Source organism: Columba livia, chromosome 3 (genome assembly GCF_036013475.1).
Source record: "Columba livia isolate bColLiv1 breed racing homer chromosome 3, bColLiv1.pat.W.v2, whole genome shotgun sequence".
Classification (NCBI taxonomy): Eukaryota; Metazoa; Chordata; class Aves; order Columbiformes; family Columbidae; genus Columba; species Columba livia.
Genome location: NC_088604.1, coordinates 438,436 through 462,564, shown reverse-complemented (window position 1 = coordinate 462,564; position 24,129 = coordinate 438,436). Strand labels below are relative to the sequence as shown.

The following is a 24,129-nucleotide window of genomic DNA, read 5'->3' as shown; positions in this document are numbered from 1 at the left end:
GGATGGTTTGGAGGGGCTGGGACTGCATCGTCTGCTGCAGAGGGAAAGACGCCTTTCTAAAGAATCCCTAGTTTAATCTCGTTTAATCTCTGGTGTTAAAAGCTGAAGGTAAATGGATTGTTTGGATTTTGAGAACCTGCTGCGTTCCTAAGGAGGAGTAAGGAATTGAGTGGTTTATTCATCATAGATCATTTTGGCTGGAAGAGACCCTCAGGATCATCAAATCCGACCGTTACCCACCCTGGTGTAACCCCTGTCCCCAAGACCCTGGTTGTTAAGGCACTCACCATCACACCAGCAAGTATCACCGGTTAAGAATCTTTAGTGTGTTTTTACAGATAGAGGTGTGGTCATAACTACTTTTCTTGATTCTTGCTCTACAAAAACATCACTTTCCAGGATATTTCAGGTACCGTGGATCCCTAGTAGTTAAAGTACAGCTGTTTCCCCGGTAGTTTCTCCGCTTGTTGCTAGGAGCGCTGCTGAGAAGAGCAGTTGTGTGCAGCTGTTGCTCTGCAGCCGAGCCGGGGGACGGTCCTGGGGGTGATGGAGCAGATGTGCCATGGGGAAGAGCAACACCAATCACATTGTCACGTGTGGCGGGTGGGATTAAAGTAACGGCATCCCATGGCACCGTTGTGCTGCCGTGGCCGGCTCCGTCACGACCAGACTCAAACAGGACACCAGCCTTGGGGGGCGCTCTCCTGCCTGCCTGTGCTGGGGCTCCCTGGGACCGCTGCAGCGAGGGCAGTTTCCCGAGGGTCCCGGCGGGAGATGTGCTGCGTTGTGGAGATGGAGCTCGTGGGGCTGTGAGAGCTGAGGGACGCGCTGTGCTATGGAGATGGAGCTCGTGGGGCTCTGTGGGTGCTGAGGGACGCACTGTGCTATGGAGATGGAGCTCGTGGGGCTGTGAGAGCTGAGGGACGCGCTGTGCTATGGAGATGGAGCTCGTGGGGCTCTGTGGGTGCTGAGGGACGCACTGTGCTATGGAGATGGAGCTCGTGGGGCTGTGAGAGCTGAGGGACGCGCTGTGCTATGGAGATGGAGCTCGTGGGGCTGTGAGAGCTGAGGGACGCGCTGTGCTATGGAGATGGAGCTCGTGGGGCTCTGTGGGTGCTGAGGGACGCGCTGTGCTATGGAGATGGAGCTCGTGGGGCTGTGAGAGCTGAGGGACGCGCTGTGCTATGGAGATGGAGCTTGTGGGGCTGTGAGAGCTGAGGGACGCGCTGTGCTATGGAGATGGAGCTCGTGGGGCTGTGAGAGCTGAGGGATGCGCTGTGCTATGGAGATGGAGCTCGTGGGGCTGTGAGAGCTGAGGGACGTGCTGTGCTATGGAGATGGAGCTCGTGGGGCTGTGAGAGCTGAGGGACGCGCTGTGCTATGGAGATGGAGCTCGTGGGGCTGTGAGAGCTGAGGGACGCGCTGTGCTATGGAGATGGAGCTCGTGGGGCTGTGAGAGCTGAGGGACGCGCTGTGCTATGGAGATGGAGCTCGTGGGGCTCTGTGGGTGCTGAGGGACGCGCTGTGCTATGGAGATGGAGCTCGTGGGGCTGTGAGAGCTGAGGGACGCGCTGTGCTATGGAGATGGAGCTCGTGGGGCTGTGAGAGCTGAGGGACGTGCCGTGCTGTGGAGATGGAGCTTGTGGGGCTGTGAGAGCTGAGGGACGCGCTGTGCTATGGAGATGGAGCTCGTGGGGCTCTGTGGGTGCTGAGGGACACGCTGTGCTATGGAGATGGAGCTCGTGGGGCTCTGTGGGTGCTGAGGGACGCGCTGTGCTATGGAGATGGAGCTCGTGGGGCTCTGTGGGTGCTGAGGGACACGCTGTGCTATGGAGATGGAGCTCGTGGGGCTCTGTGGGTGCTGAGGGACGCGCTGTGCTATGGAGATGGAGCTCGTGGGGCTCTGTGGGTGCTGAGGGACGCGCTGTGCTATGGAGATGGAGCTCGTGGGGCTCTGTGGGTGCTGAGGGACGCACTGTGCTATGGAGATGGAGCTCGTGGGGCTCTGTGGGTGCTGAGGGACGTGCTGTGCTATGGAGATGGAGCTCGTGGGGCTGTGAGAGCTGAGGGACGCGCTGTGCTATGGAGATGGAGCTCGTGGGGCTCTGTGAGAGCTGACGGACGCGCTGTGCTATGGAGATGGAGCTCGTGGGGCTCTGTGGGTGCTGAGGGACACACTGTGCTATGGAGATGGAGCTCGTGGGGCTGTGAGAGCTGAGGGACACACTGTGCTATGGAGATGGAGCTCGTGGGGCTGTGAGAGCTGAGGGACGCGCTGTGCTATGGAGATGGAGCTCGTGGGGCTCTGTGGGTGCTGAGGGACGCGCTGTGCTATGGAGATGTAATTTGTGGGGCTGTGAGAGCTGAGGGACGCGCTGTGCTATGGAGATGGAGCTCGTGGGGCTCTGTGGGTGCTGAGGGATGTGCTGTGCTATGGAGATGTAATTTGTGGGGCTGTGGGTGCTGAGTCGTCGGGACCTGAAGCCTGGCGGAGCAGGACCGGTGGGTTTGAGCTGCTCGGGTTCACACGCTGCGCTGGGAAACCTGAGCACAGAGAACACGGAACACCGAAACACACACATTAATTGAACTCCTGGTTTGCTGTCGCATAAATCCGGTGCTTTGTTACAGCCGTGGTCACTGAATGTCAGAAATGACGGAACTGAAGGTTCCCCTCTACTAACCAAACGTCTGGTTCGTTTTGGGGAAACGTTCTGTCGACCTGGCAGTCACTACATTTATGATTCCCCTTGTTTTGCACGGGTTCCTGGTTCCGCTGTCGCGCAGCCGCGTGTGCCCGTCCTGGGCCGTTCCGCTCTCGGAGCCTCGTGCAGCAGCTTGTGCGCTCGCAGGCTCCAGTTTTGGGAGAGCGGGACGAAGGGAAGAGCCTTGCTGGGAGTGCGTTCCCAGGGGCCCTCGGGGTCCGTGCTTTGGGCAGAACTGGAGTGCGGTCACCTTGGTTTTCACCTTTCCAAGGTGTTTGTTTCACGTGGCAGGTCGTGTTAAACAATACTGGGTTTTCTCTTTCTTCAGGGAATTTGGCACCGCGAGTTGGTGTAGCAGAGGTCCGAGCCCTGCTGTGCGTGCAGCTGGGGGGGGCTGGCGCCGTGCCTGTGCTATCCGTACGTGCGCACACACAACTAAATGGGCGCTGAGCCTGTGGTCTGAGCTTTCTCGCGCAGGAGCACCGCTGTCCCATTCACTTGGTTACTATCTTGTTTACTCCCGAGATTAAACACGCTGGAAAGCCGGAGAGGAGGGGGTTCGGTGCTGGAGGACCGGGAGGTGTCGTGATAACTGTCTGCACGTCCTCCCACGAGGAGCAGAATGAGAACTGCCTGCAGGGTTTGGACTGAGATCACTGTTTGCATGTAGTCGGGCTCCAGCGCGTCGATGGGCTTCTCCTCTTGGTTCCATCGCTGTGTTCTTGCTGGTCCCCTCTGCCTTCCCGAGTAGCTGACTGTGCTGCCCACGATCAGGGCTGAAGGACGAGCTCAAGTACTGTGTGATCCTCGCTCCTGGTGAAAAGCGTCTGGTAGAGCAGGCACTGATGATCTGAAGTGTCAGTTCTTTACCTGGCTCGATGTCCCCGTGCTGTTTCAAAGAAGCCAAGGGCTCTGGGTTTCCCCCTTGGCTCCACCTCTCTGATAGTCCCATTTGGACTCGATTCGGCGGACAGAAGTTTGAGACTTTCTGTAGTGACTCCCGTTGCTGTTTTACTGCAGTTTGCTCCTGTGCAGAGATGAGCAGTGCCGGAGATCCCGTTTGTTAGAGAGGTTCCCGTGAGGTGGGGGGCACGAGCACGTGGGGAGGAGAGCGCGGTCGGCTGGTCTCAGGGCCTGGCCCTGGGCGCTGTTCTCTCCTCCGTAGCCGAGTGCCGCGCTTTCCGCCAGGGCCAGCAAATCCCGCTTCAGAAAGAAGTGCCGGGGCTGTAGGGGCTGGTCCCAGCTGGCCCACGGCCTCCTCTGCTGCCTCAGCTGCCTTCGCTCACTGATAAAGCTTCAGCTTTCACTCACGTTTAAATAAGACGCAGAGTTAAGGTTCTTTCAGGCAGGTTCATGTGTTTGTGTCACGCCTGTCTCGCGCGGGTCCCTGCGGGGCCGCACTCAGTGGTGCCAGCCTGCAGGGTGCTGGATGGTCACCCGCCCTGGCGGCTGAGGCTGCTCCTCTGAAGTAAACTCTGAATTGTGTGCTTTAAACGCCTCTCACAGCAAGCGCAAAGTGTCGTCTCCACAGAGCCCCTGCTGCCGGTGTCCGGTACGGCGCCCGGAGACCCGGGGCCAGGAGATCCGGCACCGGGACAGACTTGGTCTGTGCTGGAGGGGCAGGGAAGGAAAGCGCCTGAGAAACGCCGTTCAGACGCAGCCTGGGACGCGGTGGTGTGTGGGCGGGAATGTCGTGTGCTCACACTGTGCGGGTGTCAGGACCTTGTAGAATAAATAGTTTGAAAGACCTGAGTAGTAACTGAGGTCACTAAAGCTTCATGAAAAGCAGAACTCCCATCTCCGGCTGGGTGCGCTTGTGCTGGGCTCTCCTTGGAAGGAGCCCGCCTGTTCACATCAGAAGCTTTCTTGCAAGATATCTGATCTTCCTCCATTGATAACAAATGTCAATGTCTGTGTATTCTCAGGAGAAGAACATTTTGAAGTATTAGATCTTGTGTGCAAGACTGACCTGGACTTCCAGAGTGTGTGATTCTGGACTCGACATCTGGACAGCTTGGCACTGGCAGGGCTTAGAGGAAGCAGCGCTCCGGGCACCGGTAAGCTCGGTAAAGCGCCCTCTGCCGTAGCAGCGTTTCAGAAGCCATTGCTGCGCTCAGGCGTTAAGCTCGAGGAGCTCTTACAGCATTATTAGTTGGTCTCAAGAACTGAGGGGCCTCGTAATCAGATAGTTGCAAAAAAGCCTAAACAAAGCTCTACAGGGTCTCTGCCCCAGGGTTAATTTTGTAAGTTTTGAAGCTTTCAGGCTGTATTTTCCTGCTGTTGATAAGTTTTCTTTCATTCCGTCTTTGCAATAAAAACATTTTAGGGCTGTGCACTGGGCGCTGCTGTAGGCTGGAAACACACCTGAAGACGCAGGTTTCTTTTCGGTGACGGTGTCCTGGTGCCAACCAGCCGTGTTACAGCTCTTCCTCTCCTGCTCGTGCGCGTGAGTCACCAGGCGGTTCCCGCCCGCTCCGTGAGCTGTGAGGAGGACAGGGAGGATGGGTCCGGTCCTGCCCGGCCGGTCTCTGTTCGCCGCCGGTGTCCCGGCGGGAAGGGTGTGGTGTGTCCTGCGCCTGTTGAACACTCGCACCATGGGCGCTGGGGGCTCAGGCGGGAGCGGGGTCGGCTTGGAGAGACGAGAGTGGAGTATGGACTTGTGCATGTGTCCTTCTCGCTCCCGAGCTGAAAATACATAGTGCTGTTAAAGCCGGTAGTGAAGCACGTAGGGCCGGCTGAGACACGAGCTGCCGTGGTTTCCGGGCTGCCCGTGCCGGCGGTGGCGGCTCCGAGGCGCGGGGGGGCGGCCGGGCTCCCGTCCTGCCCCGCGGGGCTCCCGCGGCCCCGCTCAATGCCGCCTTTGTTGGGGAATGTTGGAAAGGGCTCGTCGCTTGGCGCTCGGGCTCCCGCTCCCTCCTCCTTGCACTGATGGCGTTCCGCATTCACCCCTCAGTAACCGTCTGTGATCTTTACAAAGCCTTGGCAGGGGCTGGAGGAGGTGTGAGGTGATCCAGGGCTGTTTGGGTGTGGTGATTATGGATTTAAAACGCGCCGTTCTGCTGGCACGAGTCCTGCGTCTTCCATAATGTCTTTCATCTGAGAGCAACGGGAATGCAAAACCATTGAGCACGTAAGTTCTGTGTTCACTGAGACGTTTGGATGCTTCGACTCACACGAGTGAAGCCGCGGTGCTCTGTCGGAGCTGTTGGCGATAACCGCTGGCGTGCAGGCATGGCAGAGCGTGGCACAGAGCTGACTGCCGGCTCCCGGAGCTCCTCACGGCCCCGCGTTTGCCGTGACCTCCAGTGTTTGGGAGAGGGCAGATCACCTAGTGGTGCTTCCAAAGCCTTGATACTCGCACTCCAGTAACCTAAAGAATCCATAAATAGCTTGTGATCCCAAACTGGGAGGACGGTCTGACCCAGCAGAGGCTGCGCTGCCATCCAGAGCCCTGGCCAGGCCGGGCTGGGCACACAACACCTGATGGATTCAACAAGGGCAGGTGTGGGGTCCTGCACCTGGGCACGAACAACCCCCCAGCCAGCACAGCTTGGGGGGACCTGCTGAAAGCAGCTCTGCAGAGGGACCCGGGAGTTCTGGGGACAGCAGGGTGACCGCGAGCCAACACTGTGCCCTGTGGCCAAGAGCCAACGGGACCTGGGCTGTGTGAGGAAGAGTGTGGGCAGCAGGTCAGGGAGGTGACTCCTCCCCCTCTGCTCTGCCTGGGGAGGCCACATCTGGAGCTGTGGGGCCAGTGCTGGGCTCCCCGGGCCAGGGACCAGGAGTCACTGCAGAGAGCCCAGGGAGGGACACGGAGATGCTGAGGGGTCTGGAGCATCTTTGTGCTGAGGAGACTGAGAGAGCTGGGGCTGCTGAGTGGAGAAGAGAAGCTGAGAGGGATGTGATCAGTGATCAACAGCTCAGGGTGGGTGTCAGAGGATGGAGCAGACTCTGTTCAGTGGTGCCCAACGCCAGGGTGAGGGGCAACGGGCACAGACTGAAACACAGGAGGCTCCATGTGAACATGAGCAGAAACTTGTTTGCTGGGAGGTGCCAGAGCCTGGCCCAGGCTGCCCAGAGCGGGTGTGGAGCCTCCTGCTCTGAGACATTCAAACCCGCCTGGACCCACCTGTGTGATCTGCTCTGGTGACCCTGTGGGATCTGCTCTGTGACCCCGCAGGATCTGCTCTGTGACCCTGTGGGATCTGCTCTGTGACCCTGTGGGATCTGCTCTGTGACCCCGCAGGATCTGCTCTGTGACCCTGTGGGATCCGCTCTGTGACCCCGCAGGATCTGCTCTGTGACCCTGTGGGATCTGCTCTGTGACCCTGTGGGATCTGCTCAGTGACCCTGTGTGATCTGCTCGGTGACCCCGTGTGATCTGCTCGGTGACCCCGTGTGATCTGCTCGGTGACCCCGTGTGATCTGCTCGGTGACCCCGTGTGATCTGCTCGGTGACCCTGTGTGATCTGCTCGGTGACCTGTGTGATCTGCTCGGTGACCCCGTGTGGTCTGCTCTGTGACCCCGTGTGGTCTGCTCTGTGACCCTGTGTGATCTGCTCAGTGACCCGTGTGCTCTGCTCGGTGACCCCGTGTGCTCTGCTCGGTGACCCCATGTGATCTGCTCGGTGACCCTGTGTGAGCCGGTGGGGCTGGGGTGTGCAGAGCCGCAGCGCAGCCAGGCTGGGACCGTGTGCTTCCGCCTCCTTTTCAAAGCTGTGCGTTGGGTTTGGGGCAGACCTGCGCCCGTCCGTTGCTGTGGGCAGGGGCACCGTCTGGCGCTGGAGGGATCCGGCAGAGGGCTGGGCCGATGTGGGGAGACTCCGCTGTTCGCTGTGTGAGCTGCACGCGGCGTAACAGGCGTTTCCACATTTTCTTTGAAAGCCGGGGGTTACACGAGGTGTTTGACAGGCGGGCAGTACACTTCCAGGCTTTTCCATGGATTCCAGTTTGTCCTGTTGAAGCTGATGAGTATCTTATCAACACTTAATGAGGGAGTAATTTCGTGCTCATCTTTAATTCATGGGTTCTGTCGTTCCCCAGCTGTGGCGGTCATCTCCCCTCTGCACGCCGTGCCGTTCACGCCTCATACCTGTTACCCTCGGAAACTCTTTCCTTTCTGGGAGCCCCCTCCCCTCCCCTCCCCTCCCCTCCCCTCCCCTCCCCTCCCCTCCCCTCCCCTCCCCTCCCCTGACACCCGCGTTTCTGCGGGCACGTCCTGGCAGGGCTGGGAAGCGAATGGCACCGGAGCCATGCGCAGGTCCAGCTCTTCCAGTCTGGTAAAACCACTTTGAGAGTATTTAGAGGCAAATAGTTGTTGCTATTTATAACAATCCTTCTGCTGTGGAGGCTGAGCGAGTATTATATTGTAATTGGAGTGGAAGCTGAGTATAACATGGGATTAGAGATTTATTTGGTCCCCAGACACTAGAGTCAGCCAAATCCCTCGCAGAGCAGAGCAGAGTTAATTTCCTTGGCTAAGTTAATAGTTTACTTTATCTTAAGGCATAAAAAGTGGCTGTCGGACATCCTGCTTTATCTGGGCAGAGCCTAAAAGTGAGCGTCGCTGTATCAAATGCTGCTCTTGGGGATGTTTGGCAAGGGCTGTGTTAGTTTGCGGAGCACCTCGTCACAGCACACAGCTTCCTCCAGCGCCACCAAGCGTGGGGGTTGTTAGGGGGATTCGGGGCGTTTTGTGTGTTGCTATTAGTCGTTCGGGCTTGTTTTCCAGACCACATACCACTGGTGCTAGCTCCGGTGGTTCCTGCGCTTAACCGGAGTGAGGAGGTGCCACTTGGGCTGATTGGGAATAAACGGAGCACCGGCCTGAGCCTGAGGGGTGAGGGTCCAGCCGACAGCGCGGAGCGGGGGGGCAGCCTCGCTCTGTGCCCGCTGTGCCACTGCAGGGCCGTGGGAACGGGGAGGTTTGTCCCGTTACGCTCTGGTTCACGTTATGAGGTAGCTGGTAAGCGCAGGAGGCTCCGTGGGGAGCTGCGTGTGGGGTTCACTGAACCGGTGTTCCCTGGTTTCCACCTGGTGTGTGTCTGAGCAGGTTCCTGCCCCACACGACACGGCCCTGTGGGGAGGGGGTTCCCTCCCTCCCACCGCCTAAGCTTGTGTGGGAAGAGATTTTACTGATTTAATATTTCAATGTTGAAATGAAGTGGTGCGTGCAGTATATTGAGCTAAAAGGAGTTTGCAGCAGACTTCCCGTGCAAGCATCTTACATAATAGTGTGCTTCATAAATTCTGTTTAATCTTACTTGGTATAAAACGACCTCGTAGATTTAGGAGGGGAGTGCGCGATGGCAGCTGCTGCCTTTTAAAAACTCTAAATATAACCAGATTTTTGGAAAAGCATGAAAAACTGCCAGCGGCGTTTCTGTGATTGGAGTTGGGAGCCAGAGCTCTAGCGGCTGTCAGAGCGCGGGGAGGGCGGTGTGTCCGTCCTGCTCCGCGCGCCGCAGCCGCGTCCCCAGCGCTGGGGAGCAGCCTGGCACAGGCGGTGCCCGAGCCGCCGGGGATCCCCGCGTCGCCGCCGCGACGGCCGCTCCTGCCGGCACGCTGCGCTCACCAGCTCTCTCCGGGGTCTCACACCGGCGCTGGCGTTTCCCCGCGCGGGGTGGACGTTCCTCACCAGGTGCCTGCGGGGTTGTGTTTGCCTGTTGTAGAGACGCCTCTGCCTCGGGTTAGAGTTACCCCGGGATGGTGAAACGGGCACCTCGGCCTCTGCTTGGTCATCTGTCCTGGGAGAGCAGCTGCAGCTTGACAGGAGGGATTCTGAGGTGACAGGCGTGTGACGCTGCGTTCCGTACTGCTGTCACCCATCCCTCGTCTTCATTCTGTCCCCAAGGTGACCGGTTTCGTGGCGGCCCCGTCCTTGTACAGCGCCTCTCCCTCTGTAAGCAGCTCGCAGCCCACAGGGGTTGTTTATTCCGGGTGTTTGAGGGGCGGCTGCGGAGAAGCTGGAATGTCCCTTTGTACAAGGAGTCCCATGGAAAAGACAAAGGCAATGGGTGCAAGTGACCCCTGGGGAGATTCCGATCGCACACGAGAGGGAAATCTGTCATGGTGGGAACGATCAGCCACTGGAATGACCTCCCCAGGGCAGTGGTGGGTTTCCCAACATGGGACGCGTTGAAGATTCGGCTGGACAGGGCTGGGCCAGCTTGGCTAGACCGGGCTCTGCCAAGAAAGGCTGAACCAGATGATCCTTGTGGTCCCTTCCGACCAAGTCTGTTTTATTCCACTATTCCTCTGCACGGGGAGGGACAAAGCAGCCGCTCTTCGGTCCAGAGTGCGTGTGAGTTGATGTGGAATTGCTTTCTGTAAGTAAATACTAATTACTTGTGTGCTTGTTTATTTCAGGGATAGACTTCAAGATCAAAACTGTTGAGTTACAAGGAAAGAAGATCAAACTACAGATCTGGTGAGTGCCGGCCCCGGGCAGCGAGGGCGGGTCCCTGGGGCGGCTGGCGGAAGGGTTGATCCGAGATGAAATTGTGTGACTGTGTTTTGTGACTCAGGAGCGGCGAAGCTCCGTGTGTGTTCACCTACAGCGTTTTTAAGAACCGGGAGGAGATGTGTGGGGGTTTGTAGCTGCCGTGACCGCCGGGCGGTTGGCAGATCCCCTGGCTGGGAGAACAGGATCCTCGCCGCCTGTGATTCCATGGGAAACGTTTAAAGCTGGAGTTTTTAGATTGAGTTGCCCCAGGTCTCTGACTATAGGTTGCCCGGTAGCCCTGCTTTGTGTCAGCAAGAAGTTCGGTCCACGTCCGCCTTTGTTTGGTGTTTTTCCGTAGTGCGGTGCGGAGGTTGCTCGGCTGCTGGGAGCACGGCTGCTCGCCGGGCCAGGCTGCCGCGGGGCAGAGCTTCGGCCGTGTCCTGCAGCGCGCCGTGTGCAGCTGGAGACTCTTCTCGGCTCCAGAGCCCTGGGAGGAGCCGGGCCCGGAGAGCCGATGGCTTCTCCCAGCCCTGGTGTTGTTCGGGCTCCCTCCTCAGCCACCTGCACGTGCTGCTGGTGCATTCACAGTATCACGGTATCCCAGTGTGTTTGGGATTGGAAGGGACCTCAGAAGATGATCCAGTGCAATGCCCCCATGGAGCAGGAACACCCAGATGAGGTTACACAGGAAGGTGTCCAGGCGGGTTGGAATGTCTGCACAGAAGGAGACTCCACAACCCCCCTGGGCAGCCTGGGCCAGGCTCTGCCACCCTCTGCCACTGAGAAGTTGTTTCTTCTCAAATTTAAGCGGAACCTCTTGTGTTCCAGCTTGATCCCATTACCCCTTGTCCTATCATTGTTTGCCACCGAGAAGAGCCTGGCTCCATCCTCATGGCACTCCCCCTTTATATATTTATAAGCATTAATAAGGTCGGCCCTCAGTCTCCTCTTCTCCAAACTAAAGCTCTGCCCAGAGTTCAGAACTCATTTACAGCTTGAATCTGTCCATTTTGGCCCCACTGCTGGAGATCCTGTGTGGCTGGGGGGTGGCGGTGCCTGCAGCTGCAGGTGGCCGGTCCCCGCCGGGAGGCAGAGCTGGTTGTGCTCCCGAACGAGCGCGTTTGAAGCGTCTGGTTGCGCCGCGCTGAGCGCGCCCGCTCTCGTTTCGGGTCTCGGTCCCGCACGCGGCTCCCGGCAGAACGCGGTGCGCTCGGTGGGGCTGTCGTGCCCGGGGGGCAGCGCCGCTGGCCGTGCTGGGCGGCCCGCGCTCCTGAGTTCACCAGGCCTAACATCCAGCTCTTCAACCCGGATCAAACCAGCGCGTCTAAAAGTCCTGTTGTGTCGTGTTTTTAACCCCAGAGGGCAGGTGCTGTGAATCACCGTGGGACACAAAGGTAGAATAAAACGTTGGAATGGCTAAACTTAGGAAAAAGTCATCATGAAATGTAGGAAATGGAAATATGGAATACTGGGGATGTTTATGTGTACACAGACCAAGAAGCCAGTGATAGTGGAGCTGTACACACTGCGGGGTTTAGTGCTTTAGGAGAAGAGGGGTCTGCGTGAGCTGAGTTTCATGAAACTGCGACTTTTAAACATTGCACAGTCAGGAAGTCGTTGCCCGAATCTGCTTTCTGTCCCTGCCGGTTTTAAATTGCATATTTGAGCTGGAACTTGGAAAGCAGAGGCCGAAGTTCCTGTGGCATGAGCTTCTGATGAAAGAAGGAAAAATCAAGGCTCTGTAGTTTGCAGCCCTTCCTGTATGAGGAGTTTTGCCCAGCAGAGGTTCGGGGCTGACCAGAGGGGCTTTTGGTGACGATACTTTGTGCCATCGTCTCTGTTTCCCCAGCGCTGCCCGTGTGAACTCCCCGGGCCGGTGGGAGCGTGTAACCCGTTCCCAGGCTCCGCTGCCGCGGGTCGGTGACGGCTGTGCAGCTGGAGCCTTCCCGAAGACCTGGCGCTGCTCTCGTCCCTTTGGCTGTGCCAGACCAGGGTCCGCTTCTGCCACCGCGGGAGCCGCGCGGAGCTGCTGGAGCTGATCAACCAAACACGCCACTGTTGCGCTTGTTGTCAGTGCCCCGGAGCAGGAACACCCAGATGAGGTTACACAGGAAGGTGTCCAGGCGGGTTGGAATGTCTGCACAGAAGGAGACTCCACAACCCCCTGGGCAGCCTGGGCCAGGCTCTGCCACCCTCACCCCAACAAGTTGCTTCTCCTCTTGCAGTGGAACCTCCTGTGTTCCAGTTTGCACCCATTGCCCATTGTCCTGTCACTGGTTGTCACCAGAAGAGCCTGGCTCCATCCTCCTGACACTGCCCCTTTCCATCTTGATCCCCAGGAATGAGTCCCCCCTCAGTGTCCTCTTGTCCAGCTCCAGAGCCCCAGCTCCCTCAGCCTTTCCTCACACGGGAGATGCTCCACTCCCTCCAGCATCTTGGTGGCTGTGCTGCGAGCAGCCGCAGACCCAGCACCGGCTCCTGGGCTGTTGTGGTTACTCCAGGGTCACCGAAAAGTTCGCTCTTGCTGCTGAGAGCTTCTCAGACCGTTCACCGTGTGCGGAGACTCTTCTGGTGGGTCAGTCCGACCTCCTATAAAAATGAGACACTTCACTCATTGGAGATTTTTCCCGTCAGTGTTTTCCAGGGAAGCTGAGATGTGCCAGCGGTGCTGCCAGCAGTCCCCTTTCTTCAACGCAGTCTTCTGCTGCCTGCTTGAAAAATATTATAAGAAGCAGCAGCAGGACAGTAATAAATGTTTAGGATTATTTTGCTAGGAATTATGTAGTTTAATTTACTGAAGACCTTCACTGTGAGCAGTGTGGGCTGGGAGGTTCTTCACAGATCGTCAGATACAGTCTCTCCTTGTTGCATCCATGTAAATCTTTCACAAACACTCATAGCACATTTTAAGGTTCCTTTAGTCTCTGCCAGGTCAGCCGGAAAGCTGGCCCAGAAATGCTTTCTCCGTTGGTTAAGCTGCTAATGTGACATAGCCTGTGCATGCTCTAATGTGGCCATGAGAATCGTTTCAATAGGTTTTTCACTTTCCTCGTGCTTCTCCTTTCCCCGGTCCCACAGGACACTCTTCCTGGTCTTGCTGTTGCAGCCGAAGACACCGAATTCTCCGTTTCCCTGAGCCGCAGGGCTGCGTCTCCTCAGCCGCCTTAACAGTCCTCGTCTGCATTTGTTCAGTGGGGGAGCGGGCTGCTACCACGTGTGGTTTTGCCCCCACCCAGGATTTATTGCGCACCCGTAGCAGGTGGACCCACAGCCTCTGTCCCCGTGTCTTGGTGTCCCTGTGTCTGTGTCTCGCTGTCTCGGTGTCCCGGGGGTGTCCCGGTGTCTCAGTGTCCTGGTGTCCCGGTGTCTCAGTGTCCTGGTGTCGGTATCCCAGGGGTGTCCCGGTGTCTCAGTGTTCCGGTGTCTCAGTGTCCTGGTGTCCCGGTGTCTCAGTGTCCCGGTGTCTCAGTGTCCTGGTGTCCCCGTGTCCCGGTGTCTCGTGCGGTTTGCTCAGGGCGGGTCCGCTGGTCCTCAGCAGTTTGAAACCCATCACTCCTTTCCTCTGCTTGCTTTGGTCCATTCTCTACTCTCACATCCATTAAGAGTTCTCTCTGAATAATGAATGGAGAATCCATTAAGAAGGGGAAAGGGCAAATACCGTAACTATTAAGAGACAAATAGGGAAGCAGTGCAGGCTGTCTGCTTTCTCCCTCCCAGCTCGCTCTCCATCCTGAGCTTCGCTTCAGCCGCCGCCAGAAAGAGCGGAGTTAACTGAGCGGGTTGGTTGTAGGAGCACAGGACAAGCAGTGAGCAGCAAGCGGGTGTTCCCCGTGCCCCAAAGCCAGCCGAGCTGTCCCGGGGGCACAGGGCCGTGTCCCAGCGCTTCGTGAGGCTGTCGGGCGCAGGGCAAGGCAGGGGGAGGTGAGCGAGGTGAAGACGTCAAGTGGGTGCAGAACTCATGGCGAGAGAAAACAAATGATGTGTGGGTAGGAATTCTGTTGAGATGTTCTACAGGGCTCTGTCCTGAGTTGCGTGGCAGACACTGTTTTCTGGAGTTATCTCCAGTCAGACCGGCTCAAACTTGGAGACACCTTTGATCCTCCCTCGTGTGAAAACCGTCTGTGAACGTGTCCTCTGTCAGGCTGATGTCCCCTGAGAGACACCAGAATGTGCAGTTAACTCTTAACTCTCCACTTAAGGGCATGCAAGCTTGTTTGTCATGCTTCCCATCAAAGACCTCGGAATTAGATCGAAAGTACACACGTTCATTAATCTTGCATGATCATTTTTCAGCATATTGCTTATAGAAATCTACATTTTAATGTTACAGTTACAGTACATGTTCTGGGTTTACTTTCCTACACTTTGATCTAAAATTTCAGTAATATAAATTTGTAAGATCACGTTAAAGCTTTGTAAGAACCGATCTGAAAACAAACTTCTCCTGGGCTCTAAGCTGCAGCAAGTGCGGAGCGATGTGGGTCGGAGCGATGAGGGTCGGAGCGATGTGGGTCAGAGCGATGAGGGTCGGAGCGATGTGGCTCGGAGCGATGAGGGTCGGAGCGATGTGGGTCAGAGCGATGTGGGTCAGAGCGATGTGGCTCGGAGCGATGAGGGTCGGAGCGATGTGGCTCGGAGCGATGTGGCTCAGAGCGATGTGGGTCGGAGCGATGTGGCTCGGAGCGATGTGGCTCAGAGCGATGAGGGTCGGAGCGATGAGGGTCGGAGCGATGAGGGTCGGAGCGATGTGGCTCAGAGCGATGAGGGTCGGAGCGATGAGGGTCGGAGCGATGAGGGTCGGAGCGATGAGGGTCGGAGCGATGTGGCTCGGAGCGATGTGGGTCAGAGCGATGTGGGTCACAGTGATGTGGGTCACAGCGATGAGGGTCGGAGCGATGTGGGTCGGAGCGATGTGGGTCGGAGTGGGGGCTGCAGCAGGTGGGCGCTGCAGGGCCGGTGGTGGTTCCCGGCTCGGCTGATGGTGACAGTGACGGTGACACTGCTGAACAACCAGCAGCGTTCTGGGAGCTTGTACAGAAACGAGCGCTGAGCAGCCGGTTTGTGCAGCGGCCGCTCGGGGGTCAGTGAGTACGGTACGTAACTTCAGAATGGTAGGCAGAGGTTAGAGGTGGCTTCTTTTGCCGTTCATTTGGCAGGACCGGCTGGGGACAGGAGCGTCCAGCCTGTCCCCGTGTGCTGGAGTGGTTCTCGCTCCCGTTCCCGTGCTCTCCACCGCGGCTCAGAGCGCGCCGTACGCTTCCCTGAGATACGAGACTTGGCAACGCCGATTTCTCCTTTTGGGTGCAAGTTTCAAGCTGTCAATAGAAACACAAAGTTCAAGATCAGCAGGTTTCTCCTGTGGCTTGGGGCTGGGTTTATTTATTGTGGTGGGACAGCAGAGCTGCCGCCGTGGTCGTGTGAGCCCAGCTCAGCACTCCGGTGGCTTCCGCCTCTGTCACAGCTGACTCTGAAATGGGTTTTAACAAAGCAATTCTCTTCAAAGTAAAAGCCAAGAGAGAAACTTGAGGCCCCAGGTTTCTGCACCCTCTTGGGCCTGGCTTACTGGAGCTTGTCCTTCTGTTCTGAGCGCCCAGCGGCACCTGGGGGATGAGCCGTGCTCGCAGGTGCGCGCCGGAGCGTGCTCCCCATCCCGGAGAGCGCGGCCCGTCCCCCGGAGCGGCAGAGCCGGGGCCGCGCGGCTGCTCCGGCACGGCCCGCGGGGTTTCTGATGCTTGTGTCTGTTCTGCGCAGGGACACGGCGGGGCAGGAGCGGTTCCACACCATCACCACCTCCTACTACAGAGGTGCCATGGGGATCATGCTAGTGTACGACATCACCAACGCCAAGAGCTTCGAGAACATCAGCAAGTGGCTCAGAAACATAGACGAGGTGAGTTGCGTTTGCGAGATCCCGGCACCGGGCGGTTGGCTGGGACCGCAGAGCACGTGCTGAGCCCCGCAGAGCTCGGCTCCGGGACTGCAGCTGCTGCTCCTGCCCTGGCAGAGCGTGCGAGTTACGCCACGGGGCTCTGGGGGCTCTTCGCCCTGGTCCTGGGTCTCCTCCCTCAGCTCTTCAGCAGTGGCGTGAAGGCTTGCAGCCCCGCACAGGAGCTGGCGCTGTCCTACAGTGGCAGATCCAGGCATGAACAGCTGGTTCTGCGCTGGAGGATGCCTAGAGGTGAGGAATACACCTGGTGGCACCCGGGAGCGGTGTGCGGAGGAGCAGCGCCGAGGCGTAAGCTGCAGAGTGGTGCAGAGCAGCCCACCTCGAGTGCCAGCCTGGTTTGTAACGACTCCGGAGCCTCGAAGACACTGCAGTAGGATCACCTCGCTGCCGCAGAGCTGGTGCCCGGGGTCCTGTGCAGGTTCATCGTGGCTGCTGGGGAGGGCTGGCAGGCCGCTCGCCGCTGCACAGCTGCGCTGTCCTCGTTAGAGTTGAGCACCAAACGAGGAGCCCGGGACAGGGTCAGGTGAAGCAGAAGAAACTGATGTGGAAACATTCCGTGCCTGGATCCTCAAGAGGAGGTCTCCGGGAGGTCCGAGATGTCAGAGAGCAGCACAGCTCTTAGTTCTTGCTTTGTTCCCAAATGGAATCAAAGTTGGGATTTTCCAGCTTCGTTGTTTCCCTGGAGAGCAGGAGGACGGCCCTGCAGAGCGCAGCACCGCAGCTGGGTGCTGGTGAAAGGTTCTTACACAGGAAAAGGGTGATATCGGGACTTCAGTTCCCAGGTGTGAGGAATGGGAAACTGTACTGTTCGTGGGCAGGTGGACACTGGGGGTACAAAAGGGGTGGGGGTCCAGGCAGCACAGGAAGAGCCGCAGCGATGAGTTGAATATTAACTTGAACCCAAGGCCTTTCAGTTGTTTAAAAATGCCGTAGCAGCCCGAAAGCCGAGTGACCGGTGTCACTCGTACCGTCGAGTCTGAGGAGCAGCTGTGTTCGCCGACCTCGTGTTCTTCAATCTGTGTCGCACAGGCTGTGCAGCTGCTTTCAGGTGCACGCTTGCTGCGGTTTACCAGGCTGTTTGGTGCCTTAGGAAGCTGTTTCCATTCTGGAAGGTCGGGACGGGTGAAGCCGTCCTCCGAGGCTCCAGCTGCACTCTTGAGGCATCTCGGTAAAACGTGTGGCGGGTGTTACTCCGTCACGTACAGGATCGTTGTAGACATGAATGAAGTAACTAGGCGCTTTGGCTTTACAGGGAGTTAATATTGCCGAGGATCTTCTCTCGAGCAGAACTCCCACTAAGCAAGCTGCTGTTCCGAACTGCCGTCCTGTGCGGGAGGCTCTTCTGCGGGATGCTTAACCCTTGATTTAGAATAGCCGGGGAACCTAGAGAGGTGACACCTTCATCCTTGCTAAACACTTCGTTATTTCACGGCCCCCCGTTATTTCACGGTCGCCCGTTGTGCAGAGGCGGCTGTGCCGGCACGTGGGCTCAGGGCCGGCAGGAGCGCGCGGTTCGGTGCGGCGGGGCTGGTGGTGTGTGCCAGGTGTCTGGTGCTGTGCCAGGTGTCTGGTGCTGTGCGAGGTGTCTGGTGCTGTGCGAGGTGTCTGGTGCTGTACGAGGTGTGGTGCTGTGCCAGGTGTCTGGTGCTGTACGAGGTGTCTGGTGCTGTGCCAGGTGTCTGGTGCTGCGGGAGCACTTCTGTGTGTGCATGAGGAATGAGTGTACACGGTATGTTAATCTACCCGTGCTGTCCGGCTGCCCTTCCTCCCTGTGACCCGAAGGGAAGACCGGGGTGATCTCCGGGGGAACGTGAAGTGGGTTATTACTGGGAGTGTGGATCTCTCCCCTCTCTAGTTCTATTAGTAATTCTACTGTAAAGTAGTATTAAGGCTGTTGAAGTGAAAGTACATTCAGATTAGACTCTCCAAGAAGCTTCTGATGGCAGGTCTCAGAGTACTTGAGTTATCCACTTAAGTGATGCTTTGTGCTGCTGGAATTTCCTGCTCCTGCGGTGCCTGTCCTTGGCTCGTTCTTGCCCCGCCGCCACGGGTGTTGGCGGCGCTTCAGCGGCCGAGCAGCCGGGGATCTTTGCTCATCCTACTTCCCTGGGAAAGCGCTGACGCTCGCTCTGGCCTGGCAGAGCTGGCTCCCCCGTACGCGGTCCTGCCTTTTGCACGCAGCCCTGCTCTGGGTGTGACGGCACGATGGTTGGGAGCAGCGCGGTGCTGGAGAGCCCTCATTTCCCTTTACTAGCCAACTCGGTAACTCCTCTGATAAAAATTGCAGCAGAAGGAGTTCTTTACTAACTCCTTGGTTATTTGACTTTGCGGTGGTTGACAGCATAGCCGCACTTTTTAAGGACACTAACACGTCTACGGCAGAACGGTGCACAGGCCCCTTTGAGCACCGGGGACGCGGCGGCGGCAGCCGGAGCCCGTGCGGCACACAGGCCGGGCGGGCGGCGGCTGCGGCCATGGGGTGGGCCGGGTCCCGTCGTGCTGTGCAGCGCCGTGCCTGTCACTGTGCTCGTCTGGCACTCGTAAAGCCTGGCGCCCCGGGGTCCGCGCAGGGAGCTGATCTTTGCCCACGCCACTGGATGCAAACTAGAGAAGGTTTGGTGGGCCGGTGTCACTAGCTGGAAGAACCAGGGCTGCAGAGCAGCACTTGGTCTTTTTCCCGAAAGGAAGACTTCACGCTTGAACTACAGAAATAAAACGGACAGGGAAACACAACTGGCGTTGGGACGGCGACAGAGCCCGTCAAACCCGCAGCGGGTGCCTGGTTCCGCTTCCAGGGTACGTGAGCAGTCTGGCCCAAAGTGGCTGTCTGAAGAAGGGTCTGTAGCAGCCTGTGCTGCGGCTCGCAGGCCAGGGCAGCTGGGCCTGCAGACGTTAGGCTGGGCTTGGGCCGGTCTGGGAGCGCAGCAGTGAGGCAGATAGTCACTGCCTGTGGGGCGCGTGTCAACCTGCGTCTCGTCTCATTTCAGCACGCCAACGAAGACGTGGAGAGGATGCTGTTAGGAAACAAGTGTGACATGGAAGATAAGAGAGTTGTCCCTAGAGCAAAAGGCGAGCAGGTAAGTGGTGGACAAAAACTTGCTTATCAAAGTAAACTAACATTTTTCAGGCATCCCTTAAGTTACTTATCATCTGGCAGCCTTGTACGATATCTGTCTTATGTTCAGGCGTTGACACTAAAGTGTTTAATACTCTTTACTTGCTGTTTCTGAGTCAGTAAGTCCTGAACGTCCTGTTGTGGCACTCTGCCTAGCTCGTACTCGTGATGCCTGCTACGGCTGGAGAATATTGCCTGTGTAAAAGCTGCTAATCCCCACGTTACAGCAGCACCTTTGAATAAATCCGTGGCGATGCTAACAGCCTCTTTCTTTTCCGGTCTAGATTGCTAGGGAGCATGGTATTAGGTTCTTCGAAACTAGTGCAAAAGCAAATATAAACATTGAGAAGGCATTCCTCACATTAGCAGAAGACATTCTTCGAAAGGTAGGTGCATCTGCCTTTCATTTGGAAAAAAGAACCAAACCTTTCAGCTCCTCTTGCTTTTGGTGTTCGCCCGAGTTGCCGCAGCGCTCGCGTTTGCTGCGCCACGACACACGGCCCCAAAGGAGCGGTGTTGTGCGTCCGCAGCTCCTGGGCTCCTGCGCTGGTTTGGTGTTCCCTTGCTGTGGTGCTGCCTGGAGAGAGCGGCGCACACCAGAGAGCCCGGCAGCGGGGGCTCCTGCTTGTTCGGCCTTCGCTCCCGGTTGTGCCACACGTGCGCTTGGAGTTGAACCGTTTCACCTGGGGTGTGCGAACCGTCCTGTCCCTCTGCCACCCCAGCGATTTGGCAGGCGGTCTGCGCCGGGAAGGGCTCAGCTGTGGTGGGCAGGACAGGCGGACGAGATCTCTCCGTCCCACCTCGTTTCCAAGGACTAACCCTCCTGGGCTCCATTTGGGGTTTTGTCCCAAGGTTGCGTGGCAGCTGGGGAAAGAGCAGGGGCCACCGGTTCCCCCGGCGGCTGCTGCTCCTCCTGAGACGCAGCGTCCCGCGAGGATCCCGTCTGTGCTGCAGCCTGCACCCACGTCTGCGTGCACAGAGCCGTGTGTGTGCAGAGCCGTGTGTGTGCAGAGCTGTGTGTGCACAGAGCCGTGTGTGTGCAGAGCCGTGTGTGTGCAGAGCCGTGTGTGTGCAGAGCCGTGTGTGTGCAGAGACGTGTGTGTGCAGAGACGTGTGTGTGCAAAGCCGTGTGTGCGCAGAGCCGTGTGTGCAGAGCTGTGTGTGCAAAGCCGTGTGTGTGCACAGAGCTGTGTGTGCAGAGCCGTGTGTGTGCAGAGCCGTGTGTGCGCAGAGCCGTGTGTGTGCAGAGCCCCGTGTGTGCGCAGAGCCATGTGTGTGCAGAGCTGTGTGTGCAAAGCCGTGTGTGTGCAGAGCCGTCTGTGCGCAGAGCCGTGTGTGCGCAGAGCCGTGTGTGCGCAGAGCCGTGTGTGCGCAGAGCTGCATGTGTGCAGAGCCGTGTGTGCACAGAGCTGCATGTGTGCAGAGCCGCGTGTGTGCAGAGCCGCGTGTGTGCAGAGCCGTGTGTGTGCAGAGCCGTGTGTGTGCAGAGCCGTGTGTGTGCAGAGCTGTGTGTGTGCAGAGCTGTGTGTGTTCAGAGCTGTGTGTGTTCAGAGCCGTGTGTTCAGAGCCGTGTGTGTGCAGAGCCGTGTGTGCACAGAGCCGTGTGTGCAGAGCTGCATGTGTTCAGAGCTGTGTGTGCACAGAGCTGCATGTGTTCAGAGCTGTGTGTGCACAGAGCTGTGTGTTCAGAGCCGTGTGTGCACAGAGCCGTGTGTGCACAGAGCCGTGTGTGCAGAGCCGTGTGTGCAGAGCTGCATGTGTTCAGAGCTGTGTGTGCACAGAGCTGCATGTGTTCAGAGCCGTGTGTGCACAGAGCCGTGTGTGCAGAGCTACGGGTGTGCAGAGCCGTGTGTGTGCAGAGCTACATGTGCGCAGAGCTACATGTGCGCAGAGCCGCGTGTGCACAGAGCTATGTGTGCGCAGAGCCGCGTGTGCACAGAGCTATGTGTGCGCAGAGCCGCGTGTGCACAGAGCTATGTGTGCGCAGAGCCGTGTGTGCACAGAGCCGTGTGTGTGCAGAGCTACGGGTGTGCAGAGCCGTGTGTGTGCAGAGCTACATGTGCACAGAGCTATGTGTGCACAGAGCCGTGTGTGTGCAGAGCTACATGTGCACAGAGCCGTGTGTGTGCAGAGCCGTGTGTGTGCAGAACCGTGTGTGTGCAGAGCCGTGTGTGTGCAGAGCCGTGTGTGTGCAGAACCGTGTGTGTGCAGAGCCGTGTGTGTGCAGAACCGTGTGTGTGCAGAGCTACGTGTGCACGGAGCTACAGGTGTGCAGAGCTGCGGGTGCGCGGAGCTATGCGTGTGCAGAGCTGCGTGTGTGCAGAGCTACAGGTGCACAGAGCTACAGGTGCACAGAGCTGCGGGTGTGCAGAGCCGTGGGTGTGCAGAGCCGTGGGTGTGCAGAGCTACGGGTGTGCAGAGCTACAGGTGTGCAGAGCTACAGGTGTGCAGAGCCGCGGGTGTGCAGAGCCGCGGGTGTGCAGAGCTGCAGGTGTGCAGAGCTACAGGTGTGCAGAGCTGCGGGTGTGCGGAGCTACAGGTGTGCAGAGCTGCGGGTGTGCAGAGCTGCGGGTGTGCAGAGCTACGGGTGTGCAGAGCTACGGGTGTGCAGAGCTACAGGTGTGCAGAGCTACGGGTGTGCAGAGCCGCGGGTGTGCAGAGCCACGGGTGTGCAGAGCTACAGGTGTGCAGAGCTGCGGGTGTGCGGAGCCGTGGGTGTGCAGAGCTACAGGTGTGCAGAGCCGCGGGTGTGCAGAGCCACGGGTGTGCGGAGCTACAAGTGTGCAGAGCCGCGGGTGTGCAGAGCTACGGGTGTGCAGAGCTACAGGTGTGCAGAGCTACAGGTGTGCAGAGCCGCGGGTGTGCGGAGCTACAGGTGTGCAGAGCTGCGGGTGTGCAGAGCTACAGGTGTGCAGAGCTGCAGGTGTGCAGAGCTACAGGTGTGCAGAGCTGCGGGTGTGCGGAGCTACAGGTGTGCAGAGCTACAGGTGTGCAGAGCTGCGGGTGTGCAGAGCTACGGGTGTGCAGAGCTACAGGTGTGCAGAGCTGCGGGTGTGCGGAGCCGTGGGTGTGCAGAGCCGCGGGTGTGCAGAGCCGCGGGTGTGCAGAGCCACGGGTGTGCGGAGCTACAAGTGTGCAGAGCTGCGGGTGTGCAGAGCTACAGGTGTGCAGAGCTGCGGGTGTGCGGAGCTACAGGTGTGCAGAGCTGCGGGTGTGCGGAGCTACAGGTGTGCAGAGCTGCGGGTGTGCAGAGCCGCAGGTGTGCAGAGCTACAGGTGTGCAGAGCTGCGGGTGTGCAGAGCCGCAGGTGTGCAGAGCTACAGGTGTGCAGAGCTGCGGGTGTGCGGAGCCGTGGGTGTGCAGAGCTACAGGTGCGCAGAGCTGCGGGTGTGCGGAGCCGTGGGTGTGCAGAGCCGCGGGTGTGCAGAGCCGCGGGTGTGCAGAACCACGGGTGTGCGGAGCTACAAGTGTGCAGAGCTGCGGGTGTGCAGAGCTACGGGTGTGCAGAGCTACAGGTGTGCAGAGCCGCGGGTGTGCAGAGCTACGGGTGTGCAGAGCTGCGGGTGTGCAGAGCTACAGGTGTGCAGAGCTACAGGTGTGCAGAGCCGCGGGTGTGCAGAGCTACGGGTGTGCAGAGCCGCGGGTGTGCGGAGCTACAGGTGTGCAGAGCTGCGGGTGTGCGGAGCTACAGGTGTGCAGAGCTGCGGGTGTGCAGAGCTGCGGGTGTGCAGAGCTACGGGTGTGTGGAGCCGCGGGTGTGCGGAGCTACAGGTGTGCAGAGCTGCGGGTGTGCAGAGCCGCAGGTGTGCAGAGCTACAGGTGTGCAGAGCTGCGGGTGTGCAGAGCCGCAGGTGTGCAGAGCTACAGGTGTGCAGAGCTGCGGGTGTGCGGAGCCGTGGGTGTGCAGAGCTACAGGTGCGCAGAGCTGCGGGTGTGCGGAGCCGTGGGTGTGCAGAGCCGCGGGTGTGCAGAGCCGCGGGTGTGCAGAGCCGCGGGTGTGCAGAGCCACGGGTGTGCGGAGCTACAAGTGTGCAGAGCTGCGGGTGTGCAGAGCTACGGGTGTGCAGAGCTACAGGTGTGCAGAGCCGCGGGTGTGCAGAGCTACGGGTGTGCAGAGCTGCGGGTGTGCAGAGCTACAGGTGTGCAGAGCTACAGGTGTGCAGAGCCGCGGGTGTGCAGAGCTACGGGTGTGCAGAGCCGCGGGTGTGCGGAGCTACAGGTGTGCAGAGCTGCGGGTGTGCGGAGCTACAGGTGTGCAGAGCTGCGGGTGTGCAGAGCTGCGGGTGTGCAGAGCTACGGGTGTGTGGAGCCGCGGGTGTGCGGAGCTACAGGTGCGCAGGGCTGCACTCGGTGAACGTTCAGGTTTGTTTCTGAAGAGCCGACAGTGAATGTCAGTGTCCGAGCAAACCCGCTGCCCTGGGTCCGTGCTTCGGGCCGCGGTTCCTCGCGTGACGCGGACGAGCGCGTTCGTCCCGCCGGGGAGGCCGGTGTCCTGCGTGAGGGCAGGGTGGCTCACACAGCCCTTCTCCGTGCGCTGCGCCCGCTTTTGTCAGGTCGTCCGTTCACATACTGGACTCCAGCTCGTGTTGTGTTAGCGATTTCCGTCCCCACCAGCATCTCGGCTCCACGGGCAGAGTCCAGAAGTAGTTTTGGTTTCCTTGGTGGTCCGAGTTCAAAAGGTTTGGGTTTTCCAGCTTCCCAGTCGCTGTTTATTCAAGACAAACCAAACCCCACCGTTAAGCTGATTCTGAGGGCCGTGCTGGCGAGGGAAGGAGGGCTCCCCGCGTCTCCGTGCAGCGCTCTGCCCGCAGTTTACTTCCCAATGTCATGGGTGCTGTCAGCCTTTCGGGAGCCGCCGTGTCTCCAGCTCTGGGTGCGTCCCTCCGGAACGTGTCTAACTCCTTGTGTTGTGTCGTTG

General features: G+C 58.7%; 2 protein-coding genes across 3 annotated transcripts in view; both read left to right on the top strand.

The window, feature by feature from the left end:
- The window catches only part of RAB10 (RAB10, member RAS oncogene family), a 43,795-nt gene that overhangs the window by 16,805 nt on the left and 2,861 nt on the right, over positions 1 to 24,129 (top strand). For both annotated transcript variants that reach the window (XM_065055396.1, XM_065055397.1), the window contains exons 2-5: positions 10,074 to 10,134; positions 15,901 to 16,039; positions 19,084 to 19,173; positions 19,496 to 19,597. In XM_065055396.1, coding sequence (XP_064911468.1) covers positions 10,074 to 10,134; positions 15,901 to 16,039; positions 19,084 to 19,173; positions 19,496 to 19,597 — 392 coding nt within the window. The remainder of the gene's footprint in view (positions 1 to 10,073; positions 10,135 to 15,900; positions 16,040 to 19,083; positions 19,174 to 19,495; positions 19,598 to 24,129) is intronic.
- On the top strand, positions 21,507 to 24,126 carry LOC135578932 (axoneme-associated protein mst101(2)). The gene is made up of 2 exons (XM_065055299.1): positions 21,507 to 23,430; positions 23,543 to 24,126. The coding sequence occupies exons 1-2, from the start codon at positions 21,507 to 21,509 to the stop codon at positions 23,563 to 23,565; spliced, it is 1,947 nt and encodes a 648-aa protein (XP_064911371.1). The 3' UTR covers positions 23,566 to 24,126.

Excerpts from the sequence above, each read along its gene's own strand:
- LOC135578932 (XM_065055299.1), top strand. The coding sequence starts at position 21,507 with ATGCGTGTGCAGAGCTGCGTGTGTGCAGAGCTACAGGTGCACAGAGCT. Across the intron at positions 23,431-23,542 it reads GCGGGTGTGCGGAGCTACAG|GTGCGCAGGGCTGCACTCGG; the intron begins GTGTGCAGAGCT and ends GCGGAGCTACAG.